The sequence below is a fragment of the Siniperca chuatsi genome, linkage group LG4 (assembly GCF_020085105.1).
Source record: "Siniperca chuatsi isolate FFG_IHB_CAS linkage group LG4, ASM2008510v1, whole genome shotgun sequence".
Classification (NCBI taxonomy): Eukaryota; Metazoa; Chordata; class Actinopteri; order Centrarchiformes; family Sinipercidae; genus Siniperca; species Siniperca chuatsi.
Window position 1 is genome coordinate 2,493,616 of NC_058045.1, and position 27,701 is coordinate 2,521,316.

Sequence of the window (27,701 nt, forward strand, 5' to 3'; positions counted from 1 at the left end):
ACAAGACCGGAAGTTAGTACTCGCCAGCGGAACTCAGGCGGTAGGTGGAAACACGGCGTGTTTTCACTGGGACTCTTAACATCGTTAAACATTATGTCGTCTCTCAGGTGACAGCTTTATTTTGACGGTATGTTCAGTGCTTCACACCCAGAACGCAAACTGTAAAAAAGACAGAACAGAACTCTGTTTAATGCGCTTTCGTTATTAGCAAAATTACCACATTTCCGGATTCATGAACGTTTGTTTAGCTCGGCGCACACTAGTTCATACTTACATACTGACCATACACGAGGGTGTGCTTTGGCGTAAGTTCGTGGAAATAACTGAACCAACCGAACACTATACTTTTTTACTTTTTAGCTCCATAACAAACTGTAGATAATGTTACAGTATTAGGAACACACAGACAGACGTATTTTAGTAACTGAGTCTAGTTAGCAAGCTGCTCTCTACGCTCATATCAGTTCAGTCTATAACGTTAACGTGTATCGGTATGCAATAAAAACTACATCTCCAGTTTTACTGTTATCGTAGCTCTTGAAATAAGCAGGCGTTACTGAGAAAATCTATAGTTATCCACTTCTGATGGAGAAAAAAATATTAATGTTAAGAGTCCATAAAAACGTAAGGCTCAAAATTCAACCTAGCTTTGCTGGAAAAACTTCCAAGTTCTAAGATAATTATGTTTATTATAATATACTATTAATTCTTTCATGTATAAAATGGCTCGTGAGCCAACTCCTAATTTAAGTCTCTTAAATCCAGACAAATGTCACTTTATGTTGTCATGCGTTCTCTGTCCTGCACACAAAATAATTTTGGATGATATTTTCCACTTTTAAATTTTTTAATATAGTACAAAGAAATAGAGCTGCAACTGACAATTATTTTCGTTATTGATGAATCTATTGATTATTTTCTTGATCAATCATTTGGTCTATAAAATGGTGAAAATCACAAGACCCCAAAGCCCAAGGTGACTTCTTCAAATGTCTTGTATTGTCCGACTAACAGTCCAAAACCCAAAGATATTCAATATCATATAAAATATAATATGTAAATATACATTATACAGAGAATTTTTGCATAAAAATAAGAAATGACTCAAAGCAATTAATCGATGATCAAAATGGTTGCCAATTAATTTAGTTTAGATTGACTAATTGATTAATTAACTATTCATTGCAGGCTTACTTATAAAATATATTCCAATTGGTTATGTTATATAACAGTGATGAGCATTCGAAATGATTATATGAATATTATGTTAGCAAGCTTCTTCTAGAGATGTCCCAATTGTTTTTGTTTGTTTTTTTCCTATTTCCAAAATTGAGTGTTGAGACAGAGTCTGATTCAATATTTATATTCTCTCACATAATCCAGCTTTGCACACAAGCTGTGTCAGCTCTTGCTGCATTGTTGTGATCCTAGAATGACCCACTTTGATCAAATCTTGAGACTCTCTCCATTCAAATGATGTGTAACATGACCAGATTTCTTGAAAATTTCACCCTATTAATGAGTAATAATTAATTACATGTTTTGTGGCCCGTGGATGGGCCGGTGCGAATCAAGAGGTTTTAAAGAAGAGGCCAGAGCAAAATTTGAAGCAAAGTTATTTTAATATATTGATCAAATGTCAAGTGTTGATCACAAAATTCTACTGAAGTATTTGCTATTAAATGTACTTAAGGATCAAACATAAAAGTAATGGGTCAAACACAGGACTTTCACACAGGAGACCAGGGTTCATTTCCCATGTGAAACCAATAGTCAGTGTTGATTGTTTTAAGGAAGTAGTTATTTTAACCCAAAACATGATCTTTTCATAAACCTAACCAAGTAGTTTTGGTGCCTAAACCTAACCAAACTTCGACCATCACCTGAAATGTTTCTCAGCAAGCTTTATTTTGAAAGTCTAACTGGATGTTGCGTATTTATTATTGCTGACTTGACCACGGAATGATAACGTGTTGAAAACGTGACACTGCCATGGTGGACCAGCCTGTGTATTACATGCTTTGGCGTGATACTGGGTTGCAGCAGCAGACCGGCAGCAAGTGATAATTTAACGGAGTATCTGATGTCCAGTACGGTAAACAATGAAACTAGGAGTGCTTGAGACGGTCAGTTTCACAGCACTGTTTAGACGTGTGTAAAAACACATTCTTATGGTAGTGTGTGTGTGTTTGTGTCAAACTCCTACTCAGACAGCAGAGGACAGAAGCAGCATGCCTGTAAATGACACCAAAACACAGTAGAGACTCTCAGCATAGTTTGTTATTACATGACTATTAAGGTACAAAAATTTGGCAGTGTGGGGGATAGCCTTCTGAGATTTACTCACCAAACAGATGATCTACTTGCATTTGGCGCTTGGCAGGTGTTAATTTCAGACCCTGCAGGACAGGTTTGTGTTTTTGATGCATCAGTCTGTTGTGTTGGAGCAGGGATGTGTGAAGCAGCAGAGAAAGACCTGTATGCTGTCCTGGGAGCCAGCCCCTCAGAGTCAGTCCAGCAGCTCAGACACAGATACCAGCAGCTGGCCTTACAGGTAAACACACTGCTCTGTGTGTCTCTGTGTCAGCCTGAAGCAACCCAAGACCCCAGACAATAGGCATAATCCAAACTAAGCCCAAACAGAGGGTAACAGAGACTGGCGAAACACATTATTTTTTGTGTTTATGTTAATTCAAGAAACAGCAGCTCCTGTTAAAGCATAAATGATTAATACTAAATATTTAGCTTAATCCTAATTTGTTAAAGAACAAAATCACATTTTTTTTAGGTCTATCTTAATATGTATGTTTCGGAAGTTATGGGTCACTGCAATCATTCCTCCTGTTCATACTGAATGGAAAGTGATCCTTTCCTAGCAGAACTACATGGTAGAAAATGGGGGGCAAAATCCACAGTCCTTGTTCTGTGTTAAAATAGATTCTAAAAGTTCAGCTGAAGATAATCAGCAGTCTGAATTTGACAAATCAGGTTGGTATCTTCCTAAGTTAAAGTCTTTCTTGTATGAAATTTCCTGTTGTGTGTGTGCCCATGCACAGTACCACCCAGACCGTCTTGGAGGTGAGTGTTCTTCAGAAGCAGAGTCTGGTGTAAAGAAGTTTCTAGAAGTTGATGCAGCCTGGAGGATCCTTAGTGACCAGAACACCAGGAGACAGTATGATCTGCAGAGGAGAGGTAGGACTTCATATTTCAGTTTATCTACTTTTATCATTGACATGTTCATTGTATAGTTTTTAACACATGAAAAACTTTTGTTATTATTATTTGTGTTAATATGATTCATTCTTTATTTTATGGCAATGGTCAAGATTTGCATTAAAAATCTGGAACAGTGGTGGAATATTTTGGCTGGCTTGAAAATTTTGGTTACCTTTTAGACTCAGCAAGATGATGGGATACAGTTCTCATGTGAGTGAAATATGTAACCTTTTCCAAAGCTGAACTGGAGAATGTACAAGCTACTACATAGGAGGAGCTAATAGGGCTGGGCAATCAATCGAAAGGTTATGAAACTGACAATAAGACTCTCTAACCTACCTAATTTCCGTCACGTCAATAAGTTTCATAAATTCGTTACTTCATACAGGCTGTTACCTACCCTTATAATGCACCTTAAAGTACAGTGTGTCTAAAATTACCGCGGTCAGCTCAAATGATCGCAATCAGGCGAATCTGTAATAATTGTGGATGCTCATTTTGAGGTTCAGGTTGTCAGAAAATACATCTTCTCATGGGTCAAGCAGAGTTCCTGAGTTTGGTTTACCAGCAGCTGAGTGTAGTAACTGGGGTTAACCCTGAAGTTGGCTACAGTACATCTTTAGCCCTGGAGCAGTAAAGGAGTCTCTCCTGTCTTTCCCGACTAGTCTGAAGGCTGAAGCGGGTTGTTTCATTTGCAGCAGTCTGTTACACAAGTTTTTCTTATAATAATATGTCATTATATACCTCAAAACATCCCACTGATAGAATGAAGCCATAAAAGTGTTATTCAAATCTATTTAAAATATAATATAATATATAATATAAACCAAGCTACTGTGAAACGGTAACGTAAAGCTGCCCAGTGAGGGACAGGGCTGTGTGGTAGTAAAGATTAGAAGGACGTTCTGTCTCCTCAAACTTTCTCTGTGATCACTCATTTTAAATGTCCATTATTGCCAAACACACAGCGCAGCTGTTGTCATTAACCTGGATTCATGTTGATTTTGTCAGATGACATTGTGATTATAAAATAATGATTTTATCACTGGAGTGCAGCAGCTTGGGAATGACTGCTGGTCAACATGTAGTATTTATTATTATTATTATTTAGTATTTAAAAATGACAGATACAAATACAATACAGTACTTGAAAGTTTTTGATGCTCAGTGCTACAGACACATTTCAGTTAGAACCAAAAAAGTATAAAGGTTTGATGCTCAGCCCTACTTTTAAGTATTTTAGGCTGGAAAGGTGGCTCTGAAAAGTTTGTATCTTGTTTTGAATCCAAGCTGTAGTCAGCTTGGATTCAGAACAGTTACAATGGATTCCAATGTTGACCCAGAGTCACTGCGGAGAAAAAAAGTATTAAAACATCCATAAATACTTATCAAACAATCTTACTGTTCTTTCAGAAATAAAACTCTAAGAAATAAGAGATGTTTGTTTTCTGTTGCTTTATGCTTCCTGAAAGTGCAAATCTCTTCCTCATCATTTATCGTATTTTAAATTATCACTAGTTTAGCAGCAATTATTCCTCACAGTGTAACACTAATTAAAACCCAAGAAAAGTTTAGCACTAATTATTCATGGCCCATTGTCATTATCACTGTCAAACTTTACAACTTGATAATGACTGTTTCCTCAAGAGTAAACTGTAAAAAATAAGAGTTTGTGAACATCCATCTGTTCTGTCTATCCATCCTTCAGTCATCAGTGTATCTATCAGTCCATCATTTATCCATCCCTCCATCACTTTTCATCCATCCATCCATTGATGACAGAGGTTCTGTCCTCTGTATTTTTTTTGAGAATGTGGGTATTGTGGCGACCAGGGCCTTGTTTCCCAAAAGCATCTTAAGGCTAAGATGATTGTAAAATCCATTTTATGAACCTTTTTAAGCTTTAGAGGTGTTTCCCGAAAGCATTGTAACTGACGACACTCTTAGATCGAACTATAGAACTGTAGGTGGCTAAGAGCATCTTAAGAAGAACCAAAAACTACATGTTTTGTTTAAGTTTTTATTGTTTTTGTTTTTAAGTACATACTTTTATCATGAATAAAATTAAACACACAAATTAAGTCAACAATTGATTTGCACAATTTCTGCTGCCATTGTCCTCCTCTCCCTCTTCTTGCCTTATACAGTGGTGTGAAAAAGTGTTTGCCCCCTTCCTGATTTCTTATTTTTTTTGCACATTTGTCACACTTAAATGTTTCGGATCATCAAACAAATTTAAATATTAGTCAAAGATAATACAAGTAAACACAAAATGCAGTTTTTAAATTAAGGTTGTTATTATTAAGGGAAAACAAAATCCAAACCTACATGGCCCTGTTTGAAAAAGTGATTGCCCCCTAAACCTAATAACTGGTTGGGCCATCCTTAGCAGCAACAACTGTAATCAAGTGTTTGCGATAACTTGCAATGAGTCTTTTACAGTGCTGTGGAGGAATTTTGGCCCACTCATCTGTGCCGAATTGTTGTAATTCAGCCACATTGGATGGTTTTCAAGCATGAACTGCCCTTTTAAGGTCATGCCACAGCATCTCAATAGGATTCAGGTCAGGACTTTGACTAGGCCACTCCAAAGTCTTCATTTTGTTCTTCTTCAGCCATTCAGAGGTGGACTTGCTGGTGTGTTTTGGATCATTGTCCTGCTGCAGAACCCAAGTTTGCTTCAGCTTGAGCACGAACAGATGGCCGGACATTCTCCTTCAGGAGTTTTTGGTAGACAGGTAGATGTTCTTTTTCTGAAATGCGGTGTTACTTTTACGCCAGATGTAATGGTAGACACACCTTCCAAAAAGTTCACTGAGTATTTCTTTTCTTGGCGATCATCAAGACGTTTGGGTAAATACTCTGTGGACAAAAATGGTACTTTTCGGAAGGTGTGTGTCCCATTATATCTGGCGTAAAAGTAACACCGCATTTCAGAAAAAGAACATCATAAACAGTAAAATGTGGTGGTAGTGTGATGGTCTGGGGCTGTTTTGCTGCTTCAGGATCTGGAAGACTTGCTGTGATAAATGGAACCATGAATTCTGCTGTCTGCTGAATTACAATAATTCTGCAAAGATGAGTGGGCCAAAATTCCTCCACAGCACTGTAAAAGACTCATTGCAAGTTATCGCAAACGCTTGATTGCAGTTGTTGCTGCTGAGGGTGGCCCAACCAGTTATTAGGTTTAGGGGGCAATCACTTTTTCAAACAGGACCATATAGGTTTGGATTTTGTTTTCCCTTAATAATAACAACCTTCATTTAAAAACTGCATTTTGTGTTTATTTGTGTTATCTTTGACTAATATTTAAATTTGCTTGATGATCTGAAACATTTAAGTGTGACAAATGTGCAAAAAAAAAAAAGAAATCAGGAAGGGGGCAAACACTTTTTCACACCACTGTATATTTATCTCTTCTGGCTAAAATGCCAGTTTCCTGATGGTATATTTTCAGTTTCCATATCTTCTCTTTTCTTTTTATTTATGGTGCGTATGTTGTTTACCACATGCTTATTATATACACCAGGTCTGATACAGAAATGATGACAGAATGACATTCACAATAGATGAGGTGCATATTCGTGAAACTCATAGGAACTGCCGCTGCTTCATTTTATGTTTAATCTGATCTTAAGAGTAACATCTGCCTTGAGCAGCAGCTAAATCAGTTCAAAGTTTTCTTTCTTAAACTTACTTACACCTAGGAACATGAGTTATATATAGGTGCCAGCAAGAAATTACTGTACACTGTTTACTGCACAATAAGCTTCATTTTCATGCTGAACAATTCCAAATAAAAAACATTGTTTTGTGTTGTTTACAACACTTATGCTTTGTGATGTATGTATTTTTAATATATAGCATGGTTTACAGACCATTTAATCTGCGAAGTTACGTAAAGGTGTAATCAGCATCATCTTCAGCACCGCAGACAGCTGATGTTGAGAAACTCTAAACGGCTTGCGCTTCCACCCGCTCTGAAGTACTGCTATGGGAAATGAAATTTAACAGCGGTTGTAGAAATGCTCTTAGAAAACGCTCTTAACTTCTAAGATTGGTCATTGGGAAACAGGGCCCAGGTCAAGTTAGGTGCAGTTTAGATCTTACAAATGAACTACTCATGGCTGTGTCTTCAAAATGTCACATTGTCAGGAGATTAGATAAAAACTGTCTTGTTTTAAATTTTAAAATGCATTTTTACCAAATCTTGTGAGTTTTGAAATATTTTACGCGAGAGCATTTGTTTTTTAAAGGCTTTGGAGGGGAAAAGTGTGAAGAAGCCAGTTGAGTCAAATCATCTAAAATATAAGACAATGTGGAATGTATACCCTCCTGACCTTGACTTTCAAGCAGAGTTAACCAACACACCTACCTACCACAAAAATACAGTGCACTTATTACAGTATCTTATTAAAAAAATAATAGGGAATATAGAAAACATACAACATTTATTAACAGATTAAATGTTAAATTCAATGCATGTATCAAACCCATGATTTACACAACTTTCTTATCTAAATGATTAAATTGGTGAAACTCTATATCTACCATAAATTCTCAAATACAGTAAAAGCCAGAATTGAAGTAATGGCTGACTCTCACATAATGACCAATGCAAGCAAAGAAAGGCTAGTTGCTATCAGTACAACAACTCTCCACTTCCAATGGCTTTTTCTTTGCTCTTTTTCCAAGTGCTGTTACGTTACTGTCAGTGCAACTCTTCTTACAGTTTTTTCACATTAAAAGTTTTTAATGTGAAACATAATTACTGAGTTTCAGTGACTGAGTTTCAGTGACAGTAGCTCAGCAGCAATTGAAAAAAAAACAACAAAATTGAAGTGACTGGAAATAATCAGTGAATAAAAACAGCATTTTTGTTTAAAGAACATAAAGTGTGAAGAGAGATTCTATCCCTGTCCTCACGTTAAATTACCTTTTTAGTAACCTATTAGTATCAACCCAAATATAACACAAGAAAAGTGTTTTCACCTGGTGGCTCATATAGCCAGAGGACAAGTTGCGCTGGAAGAGAAGAGGGAGGCCCAGTCGATTCTCCTGTGAGCAGCTCTGCATGTTTGGATGTGCTGGGTCCCATGTGCAGTTCGACCAGAGATTCCTCTTAGAGTTTCCAAGAGCTCGGGCTTCTTCGGACATTGGAGGTCCAGCGACGATGATGTCATCAGCACAACACTTCACTCCCAGATCTGTTCTGTCTTAATTATTTTCCTGTACTAATTTCTTCCTAAAGAATCAATTGTTTGTTACCAATTTAATGCGTCCATGTTAAAACTCTCATTAGTTGGGAAGCACAATGCAAATACTACCTAGAATTTTAAAATAGTAATAATGTAATGGTAGTGGTATTAATAAATGAATAATAATAGGAATGACAGTCATAGGAATGATAATGACAATAATAATAACAGAGCCAATAACAACAATTATAGTAGCAGTTGTCGAGCAGGAACACAGAGGCAGCAGGTGGTCCACAACCACAGATCCAGTCTCTGCCGCTCCGGAGGTAGAAATACCTGCTGAAAGCGACAGAAGGAGAGAGGAAAGAAACAAGAAAGCACAAAGCTATGGGAGAGAGAAGATGTCGAGTTAGTAACATGCAGTAATAGGATAAAAATGCATACAGATGGAGAGGGAGAGGAGGAGAGAGGAAGTCTACCGGCAGTCTAGGCCAATAGCAGCATAACTAAGGGATGGTTCAGGGCTCACCTGTGACAGCCATAACTATACACTTTATCAAAGAGGAAAGTCTTAAGCCTACTCTTAAATGTGGAGATGGTGTCTGCCTCCCGAACCCAAATTGGGATTTGATTCCACAGGAGAGGAGCTTGATAACTGAAGGCTCTGGCTCCCAATCTACTTTTGGAGACCACAAATAACCCTGCATTCTGGGAGCGCAGTGTTCTAGTGGGGTAATAAGGTACTATGAGCTCTTTAAGATACGATGGTGCCTGACTATTAAGAGCTTTGTAAGTGAGGAGAAGGATTTTAAATTCTATTCTGGATTTTACAGGGAGCCAGTGCAGAGAAGCTAATGGATTAATATGATCTCTTTTCCTAGTTCTTATCAGTACACATGCCTTAGCATTCTGGATCAGTTGGAGAGTCTTAAGGGACTTATTCGGGCAGCTTGATAATAAGGAATTGCAATAGTCCAACCTAGAAGCAACAAATGCATGGACTAGTTTTTCTGCATCATTTTGAGACAGGATGTGCCTGAGTTTTGCAATGTTACATAGGTGAAAAAAGGCAGCCCTTGAAGTTTGTTTCATGTGGGAGTTAAAGGATAAATCCTGATCAAAGATAACTCCGAGGTTCCTGAAGGTGGTGCTGGAGACCAGGCCAATGCCACTAGAGCAACTATATCTTTAGATATTGTGTCTCGGAGGTGTTTGGGCCAAGGCACATCAGGCACATCCTGTCTCAAAAAAAACTAGTCCATGCATTTATTACTTCTAGGTTGGACTATTGCAATTCCTTATTATCAAGCTGCCTGAATTAGTCTTTTTAACCCTTAAGACTTTCCAGTTGATCTAGAATGCTGCAGCAAGTGTACTGACAAGAACTAGGAAAAGAGATCATATTAATCCAATATTAGCTTCTCTACACTGGCTTCCTGTAAAATCCAGAATACAATTTAAAATCCTTCTCCTCACCTACAAAGCTCTCAGGCACCGTCATATCTTAAAGATCTCATAATACCTTATTACCCGATTAGAACACTGTGCTCCGAGAATGCAGGGTTACTTGTTGTTCCTAGAGTCTCCAAAAGTAGATTGGGAGCCAAAGCCTTCATTTATCAAGCTCCTCTCTCTTTTAATTAGATCCCAATTTGGGTTCGGGAGGCTGACACCATCTCCACATTTAAGAGTAGGCTTAAGACTTTCCTCTTTGATAAAGTTTATAGTTAGGGCTGGCTTGGGTGAGCCCTGAACCATCCCTTAGTTATGCTGCTATAGGCCTAGACTGCCGGGAGACTTGCCATGATGCACCTCTTTCCTCTCCCCTCTTCTCCCTCTCCATCTGTATGCATTTTTATCCTATTACTGCCTGTTACTAACTCGACATCTTCTCTCTCCTGTAGCTTTGTGCTTTCTCGTGTCTTTCCTCTCTCCTTCTGTCACTTTCAGCAGGTATTTCTGCCTCCGGAGATGCAGAGACTGGATGTGTGGTTGTGGGACTACTTGCTGCCCCTGTGTTCCTGCTCGACAACTGCTACTACAGTTGTTGTTATTGGTTCTGTTACTAATACTGTCATTATTATTCCTATAGCTGTCATTCCTATTTTTATTAATTTATTATTATTAATGTTACCACTACCATTACATTATTACTATTTTAAAAATTCTAGGTGGTATTTGCATTGTGCCTCTCTCTCCCCCACCCCCTCCCCCAAACCTCTCTCGCTCTCTATCTCAATCTCTACCTACCTCTCTCTACCTACCTCTCTCTACCTCAACCTCTACCTACCTCTCTCTACCTCTACCTCTACCTCTACCTCTACCTCTCTCTACCTCTACTTACCTCTCTCTTGACTCTACCTCTCTCAACCTCTACCTTAACCTCTCTCTATCTCTATCTCTATCGCCCACCATTGAGTCTGGTCACCAAATGCTTGCTCATGGTAGGATTTGTTGGGTCTCTGTAAATAATATTATAAAGAGTACAGTCTAGACCTATATCAGAGGACTCCTATGCTAATTTCCGTCCCTCTCAAATTGACCATCTTGTTGATAGTGCTGCAGGCTCACTGCGAACGATATGTGTCTCCAGTGTCCACATTGAGATCTGATTGAGGTCCGATCGCTCTGTCCAGCTCAAACAACCGAATGTCACATCCTCGTCTCGTTTGCGCGGGTCCAAAAAACATCAACAAAAAATAAATAAATGAAAAAGATTGCAACCATCTGTGAAGCTGTGCTATTGAATGGACTTTTGATTGCTTTTCGAAGCACGGGAAGAAGCCGTCTAACTGTAATGCCAAAGACAAAAGCAGAGGAGAATGCTGTTTTATGCAGCTGCTTTTATTTCAGCTGTGGTCAATGCCACCATGTGGGAACACAATCAAGAGTGGTGGGAGATGATAGTGATAGGGACCTTTATGGAGGAAGACTGGGTGTCCAATCTATGTACAGTGTTGTGCAAGTTCACACTTCACAAGAGCTCGTTCAAGTTTCAGTTCACACGGATTAAAATTAACTAGTTCACGCTCATAGTTCACAATTTTGAATTTAGAACTAAGTTCACATGAGCTGCTTTACAAAATGCTGAGTTTAATTTGTGTGGAGGAACTTTGCAGCTGTTGGCTCGTGGTCGTATGGTTAAACCGTGAGCTGAACACTCCTTTCTTCTCTTTATTTTTCTCTGCTGAGATGCCGAATGTCCATGCAGGTTAGATAGATGCTCTATAACTGTAGACTTTATAATAACTTTCTGAACCATCTCTGAGCTGGCTTTCCACCATGATTTGAAAGTGAAACTTAAGTTCTGCCTGGCATTGTCTTTTCTTCATAAAGTGTACTCCTTTCTGTTATTTTAGTTGTTTATATTGAGTTTAACTCAACAGTGCGTGAGTTCACATTCACAAATGGATACATTCAGTTCACCGTTCACCAAAAACATGAGCACATTCAATGAACGGCGGTCTTTAAGCGCGTTCCTGCACGCTGCCTGTGTGCGCTATCTAACTTTTGATTTTATTTGCTGAAGACTGCGACTGGTACGTATTTTTGCCCGCATAGTTGTTGTATGTGGATTGACAACACAATTGCATTTACACTTGTGTTCAATGTGGTCACAATGCATCCCTGACCACCTCTGGAGGTGGTTTTGCTGCTCAGATCACAATCAGTTAATGTGTCTTGGGTGCATTTACACTTGTACTTTCATGTGGTCAAGCGCTATCTGATTGTCACCCAAAATGCATTTTAATGCAAGGTGTAAAGGGGGTCACAGAGAGAGTAACAGAGTAGATAACTAGAAGAGTGAAGATTAAGGACACTAAGATTTCTTGCAACAAGCTTGATATGTTGTGACAGGTTACCAGTAGATGGCAGTATTTGTTTAGTGATGTGTTGGGGCCCAATAACAAGGATTTCAGTTTTATTTGAGTTGAGCTGAAGAAAATGTATCGACATTTTTTTCGACCAATTTTTTATGTCAGACAGGCAGTCCTGCAGAGAACTCAGCATGCTAAGGTCAGTGCGCTTGACAGGGAGGTACAACTGAGTGTCATCCACATAACAATGAAAAGAAATACCATGTCTGTCGATGACATCACCGAAGGGAAGCATGTATGAGGAAGAACAGTATTGGTCCCAGAATTGAACCTTGAGGGACACCGTACTTGACATGGGAAAAAGATGACATGAAGTTATTAATGCTGACACAGAATTTCGTATTGGACAGATAAGATGAGAACCAGTCTAGTGCAGTGCCAGATATGCCCACCCAGTGCCTCACTCTATCTAAAAGAATGCCATGATCAATTGTGTCAAAGGCAGCACTTAAGTCCAGCAGCACAAGAACTGAACACATGCCTGCGTTTGCATTCATTAAAAGGTCATTAGTGATAATCTATAATCTTAATAGCTACACTTAACTTGACAGTTCATGCACTATTACTTTATACCGTATTATTATCATCAACCGGTAAACCCACTTTGTACTTCACACTTATTTTATACTTGGTACTTGGTACTTAATTTGTTTTCTGACCTGTATTATAGTTTATTATATTTTTTGCTTAGTACTTATATTCCTGTGTGCACTGACGTGATAGTGAGCTGCTGTAACAAAAGAGTTCCCCCTTGGGGGTCAATAATGTATTTCTGATTCTGATTCTGACAACGGTTGTCAATCTTACGGGTAAACAGGTAATCTGCTTTTTACATATGCACATGTATGTAACAAAAGACTGCAGATAGGGAGAATGTCAGCCATAACAGCAGAGCGGAAGGATGAAAGGAGAGATAATTACATGGAGAAATGCGTTATTTAAATATATAGCTGTCGAAAGTCAGACAAAAACTCAAAATAAGTCGGTTTGCTATGCTGAATCTTTGACTATTTGTTAAATTCAGACACTTTCGCGCTATGAAGGAAAGCTCTGCTGTGTCTGCCTGTCTTTTCTCCTCTCACCGTGCCATCAGCCTGCCCGACACAGACGCACACCAAAAAAAGTCAGGAGGCAGCGTCTTCTGTCAATACAGTTAAAATAAGAAAGCTATGTTTCCAAAATTAGGTTGGGGGTAGATGGGAAATCTGGTTACTGACCTGCTGCACTTATACATGGATTTACAGTAACCAGGTTACTACAATGGATGTAAACACATTCTCCTATTACCCACATAGTCTGGTTTCTCTGAGTAAACATGTTACTTAAGTGCATGTAAACGCACTGATTATCTTCACCATTTGTCAACCCCCACACTTCCTTCTAATACTACTATAATAATGATGCATTAATGCTTCTCCAGTGCGGGAACTGAAACAGGATTGGCCAGTGGATTCTACAATCTGTCTGGAGGACATGACCTGGGAGCAGGGTAACTACAGACCATGTACACTAAAACACACACACACACACACTTACAAAAACAAAACAGTAGTAGGGATGCTGAGATTTTTCACATACTGAGTCGGTTATTTCTGCCTTAACCACGGGATATCCAGCTGACTGGAACACAAGTTTGATCGCAAGTTTGAGCGAAAAATCAACACTTAATGCTACATTGTAACTAGTTAGTTTTACTCTAAATTCACCACTTTTTTCAGTTGCATTATCTCTACTTAATACTAGACTAAGACTTAACTCACTCAGGTTGATTATGTCGTATACGACATCAAATGGATACATAATTGTTAGTCCATTTTTACGCATTTTATTTGGCTTCTTGACATGGAAATGGACCAGAAGTGATGTCAGAAGAAAGGCAGCCTCGCTCAGCCAATAGATAATTTTCCGACATAAAACGGAAAGAAGAAACAATAATTTGCTTAGTCACTTTCGAGACATTAGAGAGACACATTGAAATAGCATTTATATATATATATATATATATATATACACACATACATACATACATACGTACATATGTACATATGTACGTATATATGTACTGTATATATACATATATATACATATGTAAATATAGTGGATAGTTCTGTATCTCTTGCCAGACGGTAGCAGGGTGAACAGCCTGTGGCTGGGGTGGGTAGTGGCTTTTAATATCCTTTGGGCTCTGCGCAAGCACCTCACCTCACCGATATCACTGATACTGGGTAGGTTGGTACCGATGATCTTCTGAGCGGTTTTAATCACCTGCTGCAGAGCCCTCCGGTCCTGGGCCGTGCACATCCCATGCCAGTTTGTGATGTTTCCAGTTGGGATACTTTCTATGTAGTGTGTTTGGGCCACCCCAATGTGATTTGTAGGCCTCTTTGGGTGTTGGAGGTGCGGGAATGAATGATCCTTGTCCTCCTGTTGCCTCATCCAGGTGTATCGAGGCCGCAGTTGGTGGTTGTGCCTCTACTGGTGCTGCTGCTGCTGTAGCTGCTGCTGCTCTTTGTTGAGGCTGTCTTCCTTGACGGGGGCCGAGTCCAGGTCCAGATCCAGCTTGGCACACTGTGGGACATAGTGAGACACAGAGGTGTTGTGATCTGTCCCTGCCTTATTTATTTTTTTATATGCTTCATGCTGCCAACAAGCATAAGCCTTCCAGTCTGCTTTAAATTGCTTATTTCTTTTCTTTTGAGTGTTCATTCTCTTCTAATTTGCCTTTTAATATCTCTGTCTGTCTGAGAGAGAAGCTGCCGGTTGATGAAAACCCAAATTCTTTTACCCAGATGTCCAGCTGGTCAATGCTGTGCATTGCTGTGCATCATGTAGTTTATATTAGGGGATTTCAACATAGGTGCTAGCAGTTTTGATCTTTCATTCTCAGAAGTTTTGCTATTGTTAGAACCCATATTTATTTTTTAACCCGGATTCCCCAACTATAATAACTTCGTTTGATGTTTTAAATGGCCTCTTTGTGCTTTTTAACATTTTGGCTGGATTCTTAGGAGCGCTTCTGCCACAATTAAGAGGAAAGGGAAAAAAGGACCTTGAAGCTGGCTGCTAGGGGAAAGACAGTTAGATAGTTTACAGACTTACTTGAGAAACAACCAAAAAAAAATAAAATAATAATAATAATAATATTAACCCTTCAATGCCTCTAAGAGCGGCCTGTTTTATTGTCTTCCCAGATCATCCGTTTGGCATTCACACTTTTTACTTACTCAGTTTTTTAATTATTTTATGTTTTGTTTGTTTGTTTTTTGTCTTTTTATTTTCCCTTTCACACATTCACTCCTCCTCTTTTTTTAAAGATGAGTTCCAAACTGCGAATCTTTAAATAACCCAAGAGGGAACCAAATGAGTGTCTAGAAAAGAATTGCAGAAAAGAACCGGTCTGTAAGATATACCCTGTCTGACAGTGAAAAGTTTGGCCAAATACTGCAATGATTCACACAGCGGTCCCAGACCTGCCCTGCTGACACGTCTGTCACGCACACCCCTCACGGTAGCGAGAATCGGTATACCCCAGGCCCCCTTGAATATACTCACATGAAAGAGAGTGCTGCCACAGCCACTAGGTTCACTGGATCACAGCGGTGAGCGAGCCTCAGACACTCAGGGCAGCAAGCCCCCACATCTCCACCCTTCCTTGCCGGGGAGGTTGAGGTACAGAGTCCCAGACTCTAGCCGTGCACGGTCTTAACCTGCCGCTCCGAGCGCCCAAGTCCTCTCACACGAGTGAAAATGCCGACAACGCCAAATTGTAGTGCCAATTTCTTCGGAATAAAGAAACACTCAAGGCAATCACTTGTCTTTCTGTAGGTTTACTTCAAGCGTCTGCAGACGGACTCACAGCAGCAAAAACATATATCAGTTTTGAATGAGTACAGAGGAAAAAGAGCATCAGTTATTTATCCAGTCCTCAGGGTCAGGCTCCTCAACCCAGGGAGAAGAGTTTTCCTGAAGTCTGGACATAACAGTCGCTAGGATGTTTTGTAGTTCCATGTCATTATTATCATTGTACTGTTCTCATCTTGCACACCAAACAATCATTCACAAATGAAGTATTGACGCCAAACAATTATAATAACATCTGTATGTTATTATATCAGAGAGTCCATTTGTTCTTGCCATTACAGGTTCTTAAGTTTCCTTAAGAAATACAGATGTTTCTGAGCTTTCTTGACCAGGGTGGAAATGTGAAAGGACCATGTCAGGTTCTCTGTGTGATGCTGATTCCCAGGAACATAAAACTATTCACCTGTTCCACCTCAGCTCCACTGATGTAGACAGGGGTGTGTGTCTTTGCCTCCTTTTTTCCTAAAATCAACGATCAGCCCCTTGATTTAGCTGACGTTGAGTAGTAGGTTGTTCTCTGTGCACCACTCTGCAAGATTGATTTCCTCCCGATATATGGAGTCTCATCGTTGTTTGTAATCCGGCCGATGATGGTGGTGTCATCTGCAAACTTCACAACAGTTGTGTCCATGTCGGGGGCTGCAATAATGGGTGTACAGCGTGATTAGGAGGGGGCTGAGCACACAGCCCTGGGGGGCTCCAGTGTTGAGCACTAGAGCAGAGGAGGTGTGACCACCAATCCGAACTGTCAGGGGTCTGTTTGTGAGGAAGTCTAATATCCAATTACAGAGTGTGGTACTCAAGCACACTGATAAGTTTTCCAAGCAGTTTCATGGGAGAGATTGTGTTGAATGCTGAGCTGAAATCAATAAATAACGTTTTGATGTAGGTGTTGTTGTTCTCTAGGTGTGTGAAGACTGAGTGGAGGGCAATGGAGATGGCATCCTCTGTGGATCTGTTGGTTCTGAAAGCAAACTGGTGAGGGTTCAGGCTGGCTGGGACGTTGTTCTTTATGTGCTGTAGAACCAGTTTCTCAAAGCACTTCATCAGAATGGGGGTGAGAGCCACAGGGCGGTAGTCATTTAGACTAGACACTGTAGACTTTTTAGGTACAGGGACAATGGTGGGTGTCTTGAAGCAGGTGGGAACACTCTCCTCAGACAGTGATATGTTAAAAATGTCAGTAATAACATCAACTAGCTGATTGGCACATATTCTTAGTACATGGCCAGGGATGTTATCAGGCCCAGCAGCTTTACTCATATTCACTCTCAGCAGGATTCTTCTCACATCTGCCGTGGATACTGACAATGGCCGGTCTTCTGGAGGCGGAGTAGACTTTACAGCTGACTCTTTGTTGGGGAGATTCAAATGAGCATAAAATGCATTTAGCTCATCTGGTAACATGGCCTCACACATGATGGGGGTGCTCCTGCTTTTGTAGCCTGTGATGTTTTTGATCGCCTGCCACATATCTTTGGTGTTGTTGGTGTTGAGGTCTCTCTCCAGTCTCTCCTGATGTCTCAGCTTTGCCTCCATGATGCTAGCTTTCAGTCTTGCTCTGGCATTGTTGTAAACTTCCTTGTCTACAGAAAGAAATGCAGCTTTTTTGGCAATGAGTATAGCCCTCACCTGTCCATTCATCCAGGATTTCTGGTTGGGGAATGATTTTAGTGTCTTTGTGAACACCTCATGTAGATATGGCGGCAAGTAGCCCCCTCAAACCTTTTACAATTTTGTTTTAATTTGTTATTTTTTTGCCTTCATTACTGAAGCAAGTATTACTAATGACAGAAATACACTCATCAGAAAAGGAAGTGCATGTTTGTCACACTGTCACACAATATTTGTCAAAGATAACACAAGTAAACGCAAAATGCAGTTTTTAAATGAAGGTTGTTATTAAGGGAAAACAAAATCCAAACCTACATGGCCCTGTGTGAAATAGTGATTGCTCCCTAAACCTAATAACTGTTTGGGCCACCCTTAGCAGCAACAACTGCAATCAAGCATTTGCGATAACTTGCAATGAGCCCACTCATCTTTGCAGAATTGTTGTAATTCAGCTACATTGGAGGGTTTTCGAGCATGAACTGCCTTTATGTGGTCATGCCACAGCATTTCAATAGGATTCAGGTCAGGACTTTGACTAGGCCACTCCAAAGTCTTCATTTTGTTCTTCTTCAGCCATTCAGAGGTGGACTTGGTGTGTTTTGGATCATTGGCCTGCTGCAGAACCCAAGTTCGCTTCAGCATGAGGTCACGAACAGATGGCCGGACATTCTCCTTCAGGAGTTTTTGGTAGACAGCAGAATTCATGGTTCCATTTATCACAGCAAGTTCCAGGTCCTGAAGCAGCAAAACAGCCCCAGATCCTCATACTACCACCACCATATTTTACTGTTGGTATGATGTTCTTTTTTTGAAATGCGGTGTTACTTTTACGCCAGATGTAATGGGACACACACCTTCCAAAAAGTTCAACTTTTGTCTCGTCAGTCCACAGAGTATTTTCATCATCAAGATGTTTTCTGGCAAAAATGAGACGAGCCTTAATGTTCTTTTTGCTCAGCAGTGGTTTCCATCTTGGAACTCTGCCATGCAGGCCATTTTTGCACACGCTCTTTCTTATGGTGCAGTCACCTTAACTGAGGCAAGTGAGGCCTGCAGTTCTTTGGATGTTGTTGTGGGGTCTCTGAATGGCTGAAGAAGAACAAAATGAAGACTTTGGAGTGGCCTAGTCAAGGCAGTTCATGCTTGAAAAACCCTCCAATGTAGCTGAATTACAATAATTCTGCAAAGATGAGTGGGCCAAAATTCCTCCACAGCACTGTAAAAAAGTCATTATAAAGTTATCGCAAACGCTTGATTGCAGTTGTTGCTGCTAAGGGTGGCCCAACCAGTTATTAGGTTTAGGGGGCAGTCACTATTTCACACAGGGCCATGAAGGTTTGGATTTTGTTTTCCCTTAATAATAACAACCTTCATTTAAAAACTGCATTTTGTGTTTACTTGTGTTATCTTTGACTAATATTTAAATTTGTTTGATCTGAAACATTTAAGTGTGACAAACATGCAAAAAAATAAGAAATCAGGAAGGGGGCAAACACTTTTTCACACCACTGTACATGTTCATGCTCACTGTCTGATTATGGCAGGTAAATCTTTATTTTTCCATCTAAAATGTGAGTGTGTGTTGTTTCAGATGAGTGTGTGTATACATACAGCTGTCGTTGTGGAGGAGGATTTAACGTCTCAGAGGAGGAGGTGAAGGAGGAGACACAGAGGAGGCAGCAGGATGATGAAGAGGAGGAAATAGTGGAAGAAGAACACAGAGGAGTGGTTATTTGCTGTGATACATGTTCCCTCAGTGTTTACGTCACATGGTCATTACATAGAAAGACTCAAATGTTAAAATGCCAATAATAATGCTTGTTTGGAAACCTTTGACACTGACAAGCCTGAGTGCTAAATAATTATGTCAACGTTTCCCTTCATGGGAGAGTTTTTTTTAAAGGATTCATATGATTGCCTGAGTGGTCATGTGATACTTCAAGTTGAATCTTTAGCTTGTACTATACCCAATTGAATTTGAATTCGTTTTTTTTTTAAGTGTATTGATATATTTTTTTTGTATAGTATGTAATGTGTAGGTGTTTAAATTACTATTGTTCATATTCAGTTGTGATAAATACTGAAAAATGTGTTCATGTAAAGAGTTAACCGTTAACAGTCTTGATCATGATCCAGCTTACTTGGAATAAGCTACACATTTGCAGGTTTGGGCTCAATTACTTGTTATGACAACAGCTCAAAATAAAAAAATCAAGACAGATAATCATCAGTCAAATCAAGTTCTTCACATATAAAGAACGGGGCTCTAAAGAATTCTACCTCTGACAATCAATCTGTGCATTTTCTCCAAACAAACTTGTACCTATAAACTACATGACAGTAATTCAAAATGAAGAGTCTCACGATCTCTATGTTTGTCTCTGTGCAGGCACATACATTACATTGTTGTAATAGGTGTAGGTTATTTCATTTTAGGTCCATCCAATCAAGAGCAAGGTGAAGCAATCTTATTCTCATGTGAATACAGGGACATGGGGATATGGAAAATGTGTTCATGATAGGGTGAGTCATTGAAGTCACTAAAGATTCTGCAGCTGACTGTATAGTGTGTACATAGCACTCCGTTAAAAATGTTACTGCTTAGCTATGAGGCCCAAATAGCATTTTCTGCCAAATTGAATTTGTTTGTGCAAAAGATTTTTCTTTTCTTTACCTATCCAACACCAAGCCCTGCATAGGTGATACTTTATACTTTCATGTATGCTGTCAGGCTCTCAGCAGTGATAATACTGCGTTTTACAGTGTTGTGGATGGAGGTTGTCAAGAGGACCAGTGATACCATCATGGGGATTGTTCTGAGGTAATGTGATGCTAAAGCAGTAGAGGGTGATGGTCTATCCCCTGGAGAGTCTTTGTGCGAAGTTTTACTCAGGCAGAGTGAGGGGTATCTATACACTCTGGGGTCCTCACTACGTGTCTGAACCTGCCTGCTGGCTGGCATGATGCTGCTCAGCATACCTGATGCTCATCAACCACATGACACACAGACACACACACACATAACCAGTAGCTACCAGTCTGTTCAAAACCAGGAGCAGAGTTATCAGTTAAGGATATGTGGTACAAGTGTAATATACTGTATATGTTCATTCTGATAAATTTCTTCCTGCATTTCTTGGCCTACAAACAGTGCTGATTGTGGGAAAGTGTACTATCTCTCTGAGGAAACACTCTAGATTAATTCCATACCAACTCCCAAAGCATAATCCAGAATTAAATATACCACTTATAAATGTCATGACCTACTCTGCTTCCTAGTTTATGTTTTCCTTTGTTTCTTGTTTTTCTGTCTGCTTCCTGTTTTATTTAGTATACTCACCTCTCAGGTTTGTGTTTAGGGATGGGTATCAAAAGGATTATATCAATGCTACTATTATCTATACTTATCACTGTCATGGTACAGCTGTACCATTCCTAGTGTCTCTGTCTGTTTGTCCCCTGTTGGTTCCCCTCCTGTGTGTGTGTGTGTGTGTGTGTGTGTGTGTGTGTGTGTGTGTCTGCGCGTGTGCTGTGGGGCGTGGCCTCCGGTGAACTTCCAATCAAAGACTGATACACCTGCTGCCCATCTGCTGCTGCTCACCTGCTATCCATCCACAATCAACACCTGGCAGTATATCTACCCAGCTCTTTTCACCATCTTCGCCAGATTGTCTGTTTACCCAAGCGGTATTACACCTTGGCTTCTGACTTACCTTCCTAGAAAATTACCGTTATGCTATTTGAAATCCAGACTGACTCTTTGTCTCCCTGTGTTCAGGTTCGATCCTCTCACCTGCCTCCAAGTTGCTCACCGGCTTCCCAGGAGGACCTCTTCTCAGATCGCCTGCTTTCCCCAATCTCTTGCCAGCCCGCTGTCTTCGCTCAGTCCACCGGCTCCCAGCAATTACCTCCACACTCCTGGTTCCTCATTGTACTTCCTAATAAACGAAAGTAACTACTTCACTTCCTCTGTGCTAGTTGCCACAGTGTACCACAACAATCAGTTCTTTTTCAATTCTAAATATTTGTGTCATTAAAAATATTCTTTTAAAAAGAGAATAAATTCAGAAAAGGATTACAATTTAATATTTTAAATATAACAATGTTTCTAGAGCAGCAACAGTGGTGTGCTGTGGTTGTGCCTACCGGAGGTACAGTAGGAGTATTCAGGTCCATTACTTAAGCAAAAGTACTGCTACCCCATTCTGCAAATACTCAACTACAAGTAAAAGATCTGCATTCTAAACCTTACAAGGTAAAAGTATCTAAGTGTTATAGCGAAATGTACTTATAGTACTCATTGTGCAGTAAAATGGTCCCTGTCAGTGTTTCACTATTGTACAGTGCATCCGGAAAGTATTCACAGCGCTTCACTTTTCCACATTTTGTTATGTTACACCCGTATTCCAAAATGGATTAAAGTCATTATTTTCCTCAGAATTCTACAAACAATACCCCATAATGACAACATGAAAGAAGTTTGTTTGAAATATTTGCAAATGTATTAAATAAAAAATAATAATAATTCACATGCACATACAGTGGTGTGAAAAAGTGTTTGCCCCCTTCCTGATTTTTTTTTTTTTTGCACATTTGTCACACTTAAATGTTTCAGATCATCAAACAAAATTAAATATTTGTCAAAGATAACACAAGTAAACACAAAATGCAGTTTTAAATGAAGGTTGTTATTATTAAGGGAAAACAAAACAAAATCCAAACCTACATGGCCCTGTGTGAAATAGTGATTGCCCCCTAAACTTAATAGCTGGTGGGGCCACCCTTAGCAGCAACAACTGCAATCAAGTGTTTGCGATAACTTGGAATGAGTCTTTTACAGCGCTGTGGAGGAATTTTGGCCCACTCATCTTTGCAGAATTGTTGTAATTCAGCCACATTGGAGAGTTTTCGAGCATGAACAAAAATTCTACATGGTCTTTGCATTGTGCCTCCCTAACCCTATCCCCTTCCCCCAAACCTCTCCTCTCTCTCAAAACCACGTCAGCGGCGGATGGCCGCCCACCATTGAGTCTGGTTCTGTCCAAGGTTTCTGCCTGTTAAAAGGAAGTTTTTTCTTGCCACTGTCGCCAAATGCTTGCTCATGGTGGGATTTGTTGGGTCTCTGTAATTAATATTATAAAGAGTACAGTCTAGACCTGCTCTATAGGAAAAGCGCAATGAGAACTTCTGTTATGAATTGGCGCTATATAAATAAAATTTAATTGAATTAATTCTGGGCAGTTTCTCCCAGTCTTCTTTGCAGGACCTCTCAAGCTCCATCAGGTTGGATGGGGAGCATCGGTGCACAGCCATTTTCAGATCTCTCCAGAGATGTTCGGTCGGGTTCAAGTCTGGGCTCTGGCTGGCCCACTCAAGGACATTCACAGAGATGTCCCAACAAAGCCATTCTTTTGTTATCTTGGCTGTGTGCTTAGGGTCTTTGCCCTGTTGGAAGATGAACCTTACCTTTGAGGTCCGGAGTGCTCTGGAGCAGGTTATCAAGGATGTCTCTGTACATTGCTGCATTCATCTTTCCCGCGATCCTGACTAGTCTCACAGTTCCTGCCGCTGAAAAACATCCCCACAGCATGATGCTACCACCACCATGCTTCACTGTAGGGATGGTATTGGCCAGGTGATGAGTGGTGCCTGGTTTTCTCCAGACATGATGCTTGCCATTCAGGCCAAAGAGTTCAATTTTTGTTTCATCAGACCAGAGAATTTTGTTTCTCATGGTATGAGAGTCCTTCAGGTGCCTTTTGGCAAACTCCAGGCGGGCTGTCATGTGCCTTTTATTGATGAGCGGCTTCCGTCTGGCCACTCTACCATACAGGCCTGATTGGTGGAGTGCTGCAGACATGGTTGTTCTTCTGGAAGGTTCTCTTCTCGCCACAGAGAAATGCTGGAGTTCTGTCAAAATTACCATTGGGTTCTTGGTCACCTCCCTGACTAAGGCCCTTCTCCCCTGATCGCTCAGTTTGGCCAGGCGGCCAGCTCTAGTAAGAGTCCTGGTGGTTCCAAACTTCTTCCATTTACAGATGATGGTGGCCACTGTGCTCATTGGGACCTTCAATGCTGCAGAATTTTTTCTGTTCCCTTCCCCAGATCTGTGCCTCGATACAATCCTGTCTCGGAGGTCTAGAAACAATTCCTTGGACTTCATGGCTTGGTTTGTCCTCTGACATGCACTGTTATCTGTGGGACCTTATATAGGCAGGTGTGTGCCTCTCCAAATCATGTCCAATCAACTGAATTTACCACCGGTGGACTCTAATCAAGTTGTAGAAACATCTCAAGGATGATCAGTGGAAACAGGATGCACTTGAGCTCAATTTTGAGTGTCATGGCAAAGGCTGTGAATACTTATGTACATGTGATTTCTTGTTTTTTATTTTTAATAAATTTGCAAAGATTTCAAACAAACCTCTTTCACGTTGTCATTATGGGGTATTGTTTGTAGAATTTTGAGGAAAATTTAATCCATTTTGGAATAAGGCTGTATCAAATCAAAATGTGGAAAAAATGAAGCGCTGTGAATACTTTCTGGATGCACTGTATATAATGTTTCTGGATTAATATATTGAAAAAATACAATATTCCCTCTTTGATGTAGTGGAGTAGCTCTAAAGATAAGGTAGCTCTTAACAACTAAATGGCTCACATAAAAACTATAATAGCCAAATGGCATTTTGAATACCGGTCTGTTATGAGAAAAATAAAATAGTAAAAGAAGGTCACGTAGGGGGGTTGGGTTCCGTCTTCTCCGCTGGCCTCCAGCCTGACCTGCTGGGCAGTACCATCTGTGTGGTCAGCCTCCTGGTTGCCCTCCTGAGTGGCTCTGCTCATCTGTCCAGCCATCAGGCCATCGTTACTCGAGTTGACAACAACTATGCTCGTGAATCTAGTGCGCATGCGCCAGCCCGCATGCTGCCTGTTGCTGTAGCTCCGTCTCGTCGTCTTATTATTCATACCTCCATTACTTCTGTGCAATATCTTAATAATCTCAATAACCTACACTTAACTCAACCACTACTTATTACTTATATTATTACATTGTATTATTATACTGTATTATCAACTGGTAAATCCACTTGGTACTTTACACTTGTTTTATTTTATACTTATACCCACCTGGTACTTAGTTTATTTTCTGACCTGTTTTTATAGTGTATTGTATTATATTTTTTGCTAGTACTTGTCCTGTAGTCCTGTGTGCACTGACGTAAAGGCGAGCTGCTGTAACAAAGAGTTTCCCTTCGGGGATCAATAAAGTATTTCTGATTCTGATTCTGATGGTTACTGTAAGTGCAATAAGACCTTAGCAAGTAAAAAGCCAATACTTTATCAATACACCTGTTCAACAAGCATAAAAATGTAGAAACCGATATATTAATTTAGTCTGCTCTGTCTGCAGTCTGATCCACCGGCGCTATGTTTAGACAAGCACGGCTGCATGCTAGCTAGGCTAATAGTGAATTGTTACAAACAAGCAAAAACAAAAGCTATGGATGTATGTATGTAGTCTAACTGTTTATCTTAGTTTGCCACATATCTTAAAATTTGGCAAATTCTTGTAAACTTAGCTGCTGGCTGAGATAAAACAGCTCCTCTTCCCTCTACTATTTGGACGCAGTGAATCACAGCAGCAGCAGAGGAAGGAGGACAGAATTCAGGAGGGACTGATACTGACTGATGTCTGTGTCATTCTTTCTAAACTTAACTCAGTATTTTGATGTCAGGAATATGATTTATTTTATTAACATTTTAGGCCCATATGTTTTCAGTGAAATATTATTGAGTATATTGACTTTGCTGTTGTAAACATTACTGTTGCTGCTCTAGAAACATTTAGGTATATTTAAGATATTAAATTCTAATCCTTTTCTGAATTTATTCTCTTTTAAAAGAATATATTTTTAAAGAACCAATTATTTAGTAATGAAAAAGAACCGATACGTATCGATAAGAGTAGTAGTATCGATATAATCCTTATGATACCCATCTGTGGGTCCCAGGGACTCACTACATTGAAAACCTATCAACATCACTGGTAGTGAACAGTTAAACTGAAGAATGAGTTTTCCATTTTCATGGCGTTTCATGTGATTATCACAGAAGGTGGAGTGAAAGCAACAAAAACGCAAAAATAGAGGAAAATCTGGAAAGAAGCAAATCGTTTGTATAGTAATCTATATCCTGTGACCCTGAAAAATTATCCTGTGACCGCCCCGGGGTGTCGTAACCTCCAGGTTGAGAACCGGTGCCTTAAATGACAGAGCTATTCTCCTCTGCAGGGCTGCGACAGACACACAAAGGGATAAAGGCTGGTAATGACTGTGCTCTCTCTCTGGTCATTCAGCCTGCAAAGGTCACAGCTGACAGAAGCTCAGGGTGATGATCATCCCTAATCTATTATCCCCCCCTAATCAATCCATTCATCCATCCATCCATATCTGCCCTCCTCATAGAGAGGAGGTGAAGAAGAAGAAGAAGAAGGAGTGAGGACATAGAAAGTTAGGGTTTGACAGAACATAAAGGGGTGATTGTATTGTCTGAATTTTCACTAATTATTTTCTTTCTACATCATCATCAGCCCAATTAAACATCAGCTGATCAGGGGGTTGGTAGAATATTGATGTTACAGACACACAGAGACGTGCTGGGACACAATCACTTTCACCAACACACCACCCACTATTACAGCGCTTTAGATCACCAACCACCCCCCCAGAACCCCACCCCTGCCCTGTTCATACACTGTAAAAAATCGTGTAATCAATTTAATTAAATCAACTCTTTTATTAGTAACTCATCTGTGTGAATGCTGCTGAATCAGCATTCACACAACTTGTTATTCCATTTGGATGGAATGGAATGGAATAACAATAGCATATGTTCTACAAAAAAGTTCTTTATTATTATTGGTGTGAATACTTAGTATGTTTGTCTTTGTTCTCCAGTCCTCCGTGTCATCGCCAGTCCTCCGTGGTTTCTCCATTCCCCCTTGGTCTCTCCGGTCTCCTGTGGCTTCCTTCCGGTAAACTTCCCCAGATCCACTCTACCTATCTCCACACTCTCCACTGCTGGCTGTCATCATAAATACATTCCAGTTCCATCTCGGTGTCCTCTGCCTGTTAGTCCGTGACAATCGGTATAAGTCATTTAGAGCAAGAAATGTGCCATTTTAATGACCCCTATTGAAACTTTATCACCATTCACTGTTGCATAAAAAATAAGACTTCCTTGTATTCTCTGCATATCTAACTCCACAGATAAAATAAATCCCCTGTAGGGCACCAACTCCCACTAAGATGTCATCTGGCTTCATAATGTCAACTCCATCTATGTGAAGAGAGATTTCACCTCAGGCACTGAAGGGGTTCCTGCTCACCAGCAGCACACTTGTTGGAGCCTTCATCACCTATGAAAAGCACACAACAAATACAGTATCTGACATGAATATGACATTTAAAATGTGGTGTTCAAGAAGTCTCAGTGTGATTTAACTGTCTGCAGTGGCAGCTTAAATGCTGTTTTTATTGTATATTAATCTTGTGTAGGTTAATTAGGCATTAATTAGATACAAAGTTCTAAAAAATTACATTATTTTGCAGTTAAGTTGTAAAGTGCTGGAAAGCGTAAGGGTTGAGGGTTGTTGCAGACATGAATTGTGGAAATCTTGTGTGCCACTGACCACTTTTCATATAATGCAATTACATATGTCTACCCTTTGTTCATTTTCCCTTTTGATACAGGAAAATCAATGCTCTAACCTTGTTAATTACATAGAGGATTTTCATTGAAGAGGTAGGAGAGCAGGAGTACTACAGCACCGACTGTGAGTCCTAAAGGGAAAAAAATAACTGATTTATCAGTTTTTATAGCAATGATGGCAAAATGTATTTGAAGAACCTCAAATAAAGTTAAAAATACC

General features: G+C 39.9%; 1 protein-coding gene and 1 long non-coding RNA gene across 7 annotated transcripts; one reads left to right on the plus strand and one right to left on the minus strand.

Moving 5' to 3' along the window:
- Positions 1 to 27,701, plus strand: dnajc24 (DnaJ (Hsp40) homolog, subfamily C, member 24). 6 transcript variants are annotated; one of them, XM_044193224.1, is made up of 7 exons: positions 1 to 127; positions 2,451 to 2,554; positions 3,057 to 3,192; positions 13,713 to 13,781; positions 21,546 to 21,718; positions 26,728 to 26,804; positions 27,040 to 27,701. In XM_044193224.1, exons 2-5 carry the CDS (start codon positions 2,453 to 2,455, stop codon positions 21,707 to 21,709), a joined length of 471 nt encoding a protein of 156 aa, XP_044049159.1. In that variant the 5' UTR covers positions 1 to 127; positions 2,451 to 2,452; the 3' UTR covers positions 21,710 to 21,718; positions 26,728 to 26,804; positions 27,040 to 27,701. The 6 variants fall into 6 exon arrangements, with proteins under 6 accessions (XP_044049159.1, XP_044049158.1, XP_044049160.1 ...); XM_044193223.1 differs by lacking the exon at positions 27,040 to 27,701 and having other exon boundaries at positions 26,728 to 26,918; XM_044193222.1 differs by lacking the exons at positions 26,728 to 26,804; positions 27,040 to 27,701 and adding an exon at positions 19,359 to 21,454 and having other exon boundaries at positions 2 to 127; positions 21,546 to 21,730.
- LOC122874824 lies at positions 14,706 to 16,194 on the minus strand. The gene is made up of 2 exons (XR_006377691.1): positions 15,845 to 16,194; positions 14,706 to 14,860 (listed from the first exon to the last, which is right to left on the minus strand). It is a non-coding gene; the product is annotated as an uncharacterized LOC122874824 (long non-coding RNA).

What these genes read in the sequence shown, in the direction of transcription:
- dnajc24 (XM_044193222.1), top strand. Translation starts at nt 2,453, where the DNA reads ATGTGTGAAGCAGCAGAGAAAGACCTGTATGCTGTCCTGGGAGCCAGC. An exon ending in ACCAGCAGCTGGCCTTACAG is followed by an intron (nt 2,555 to 3,056) that starts GTAAACACACTG and finishes GCCCATGCACAG; the next exon opens with TACCACCCAGACCGTCTTGG. An exon ending in GTATGATCTGCAGAGGAGAG is followed by an intron (nt 3,193 to 13,712) that starts GTAGGACTTCAT and finishes ATGCTTCTCCAG; the next exon opens with TGCGGGAACTGAAACAGGAT.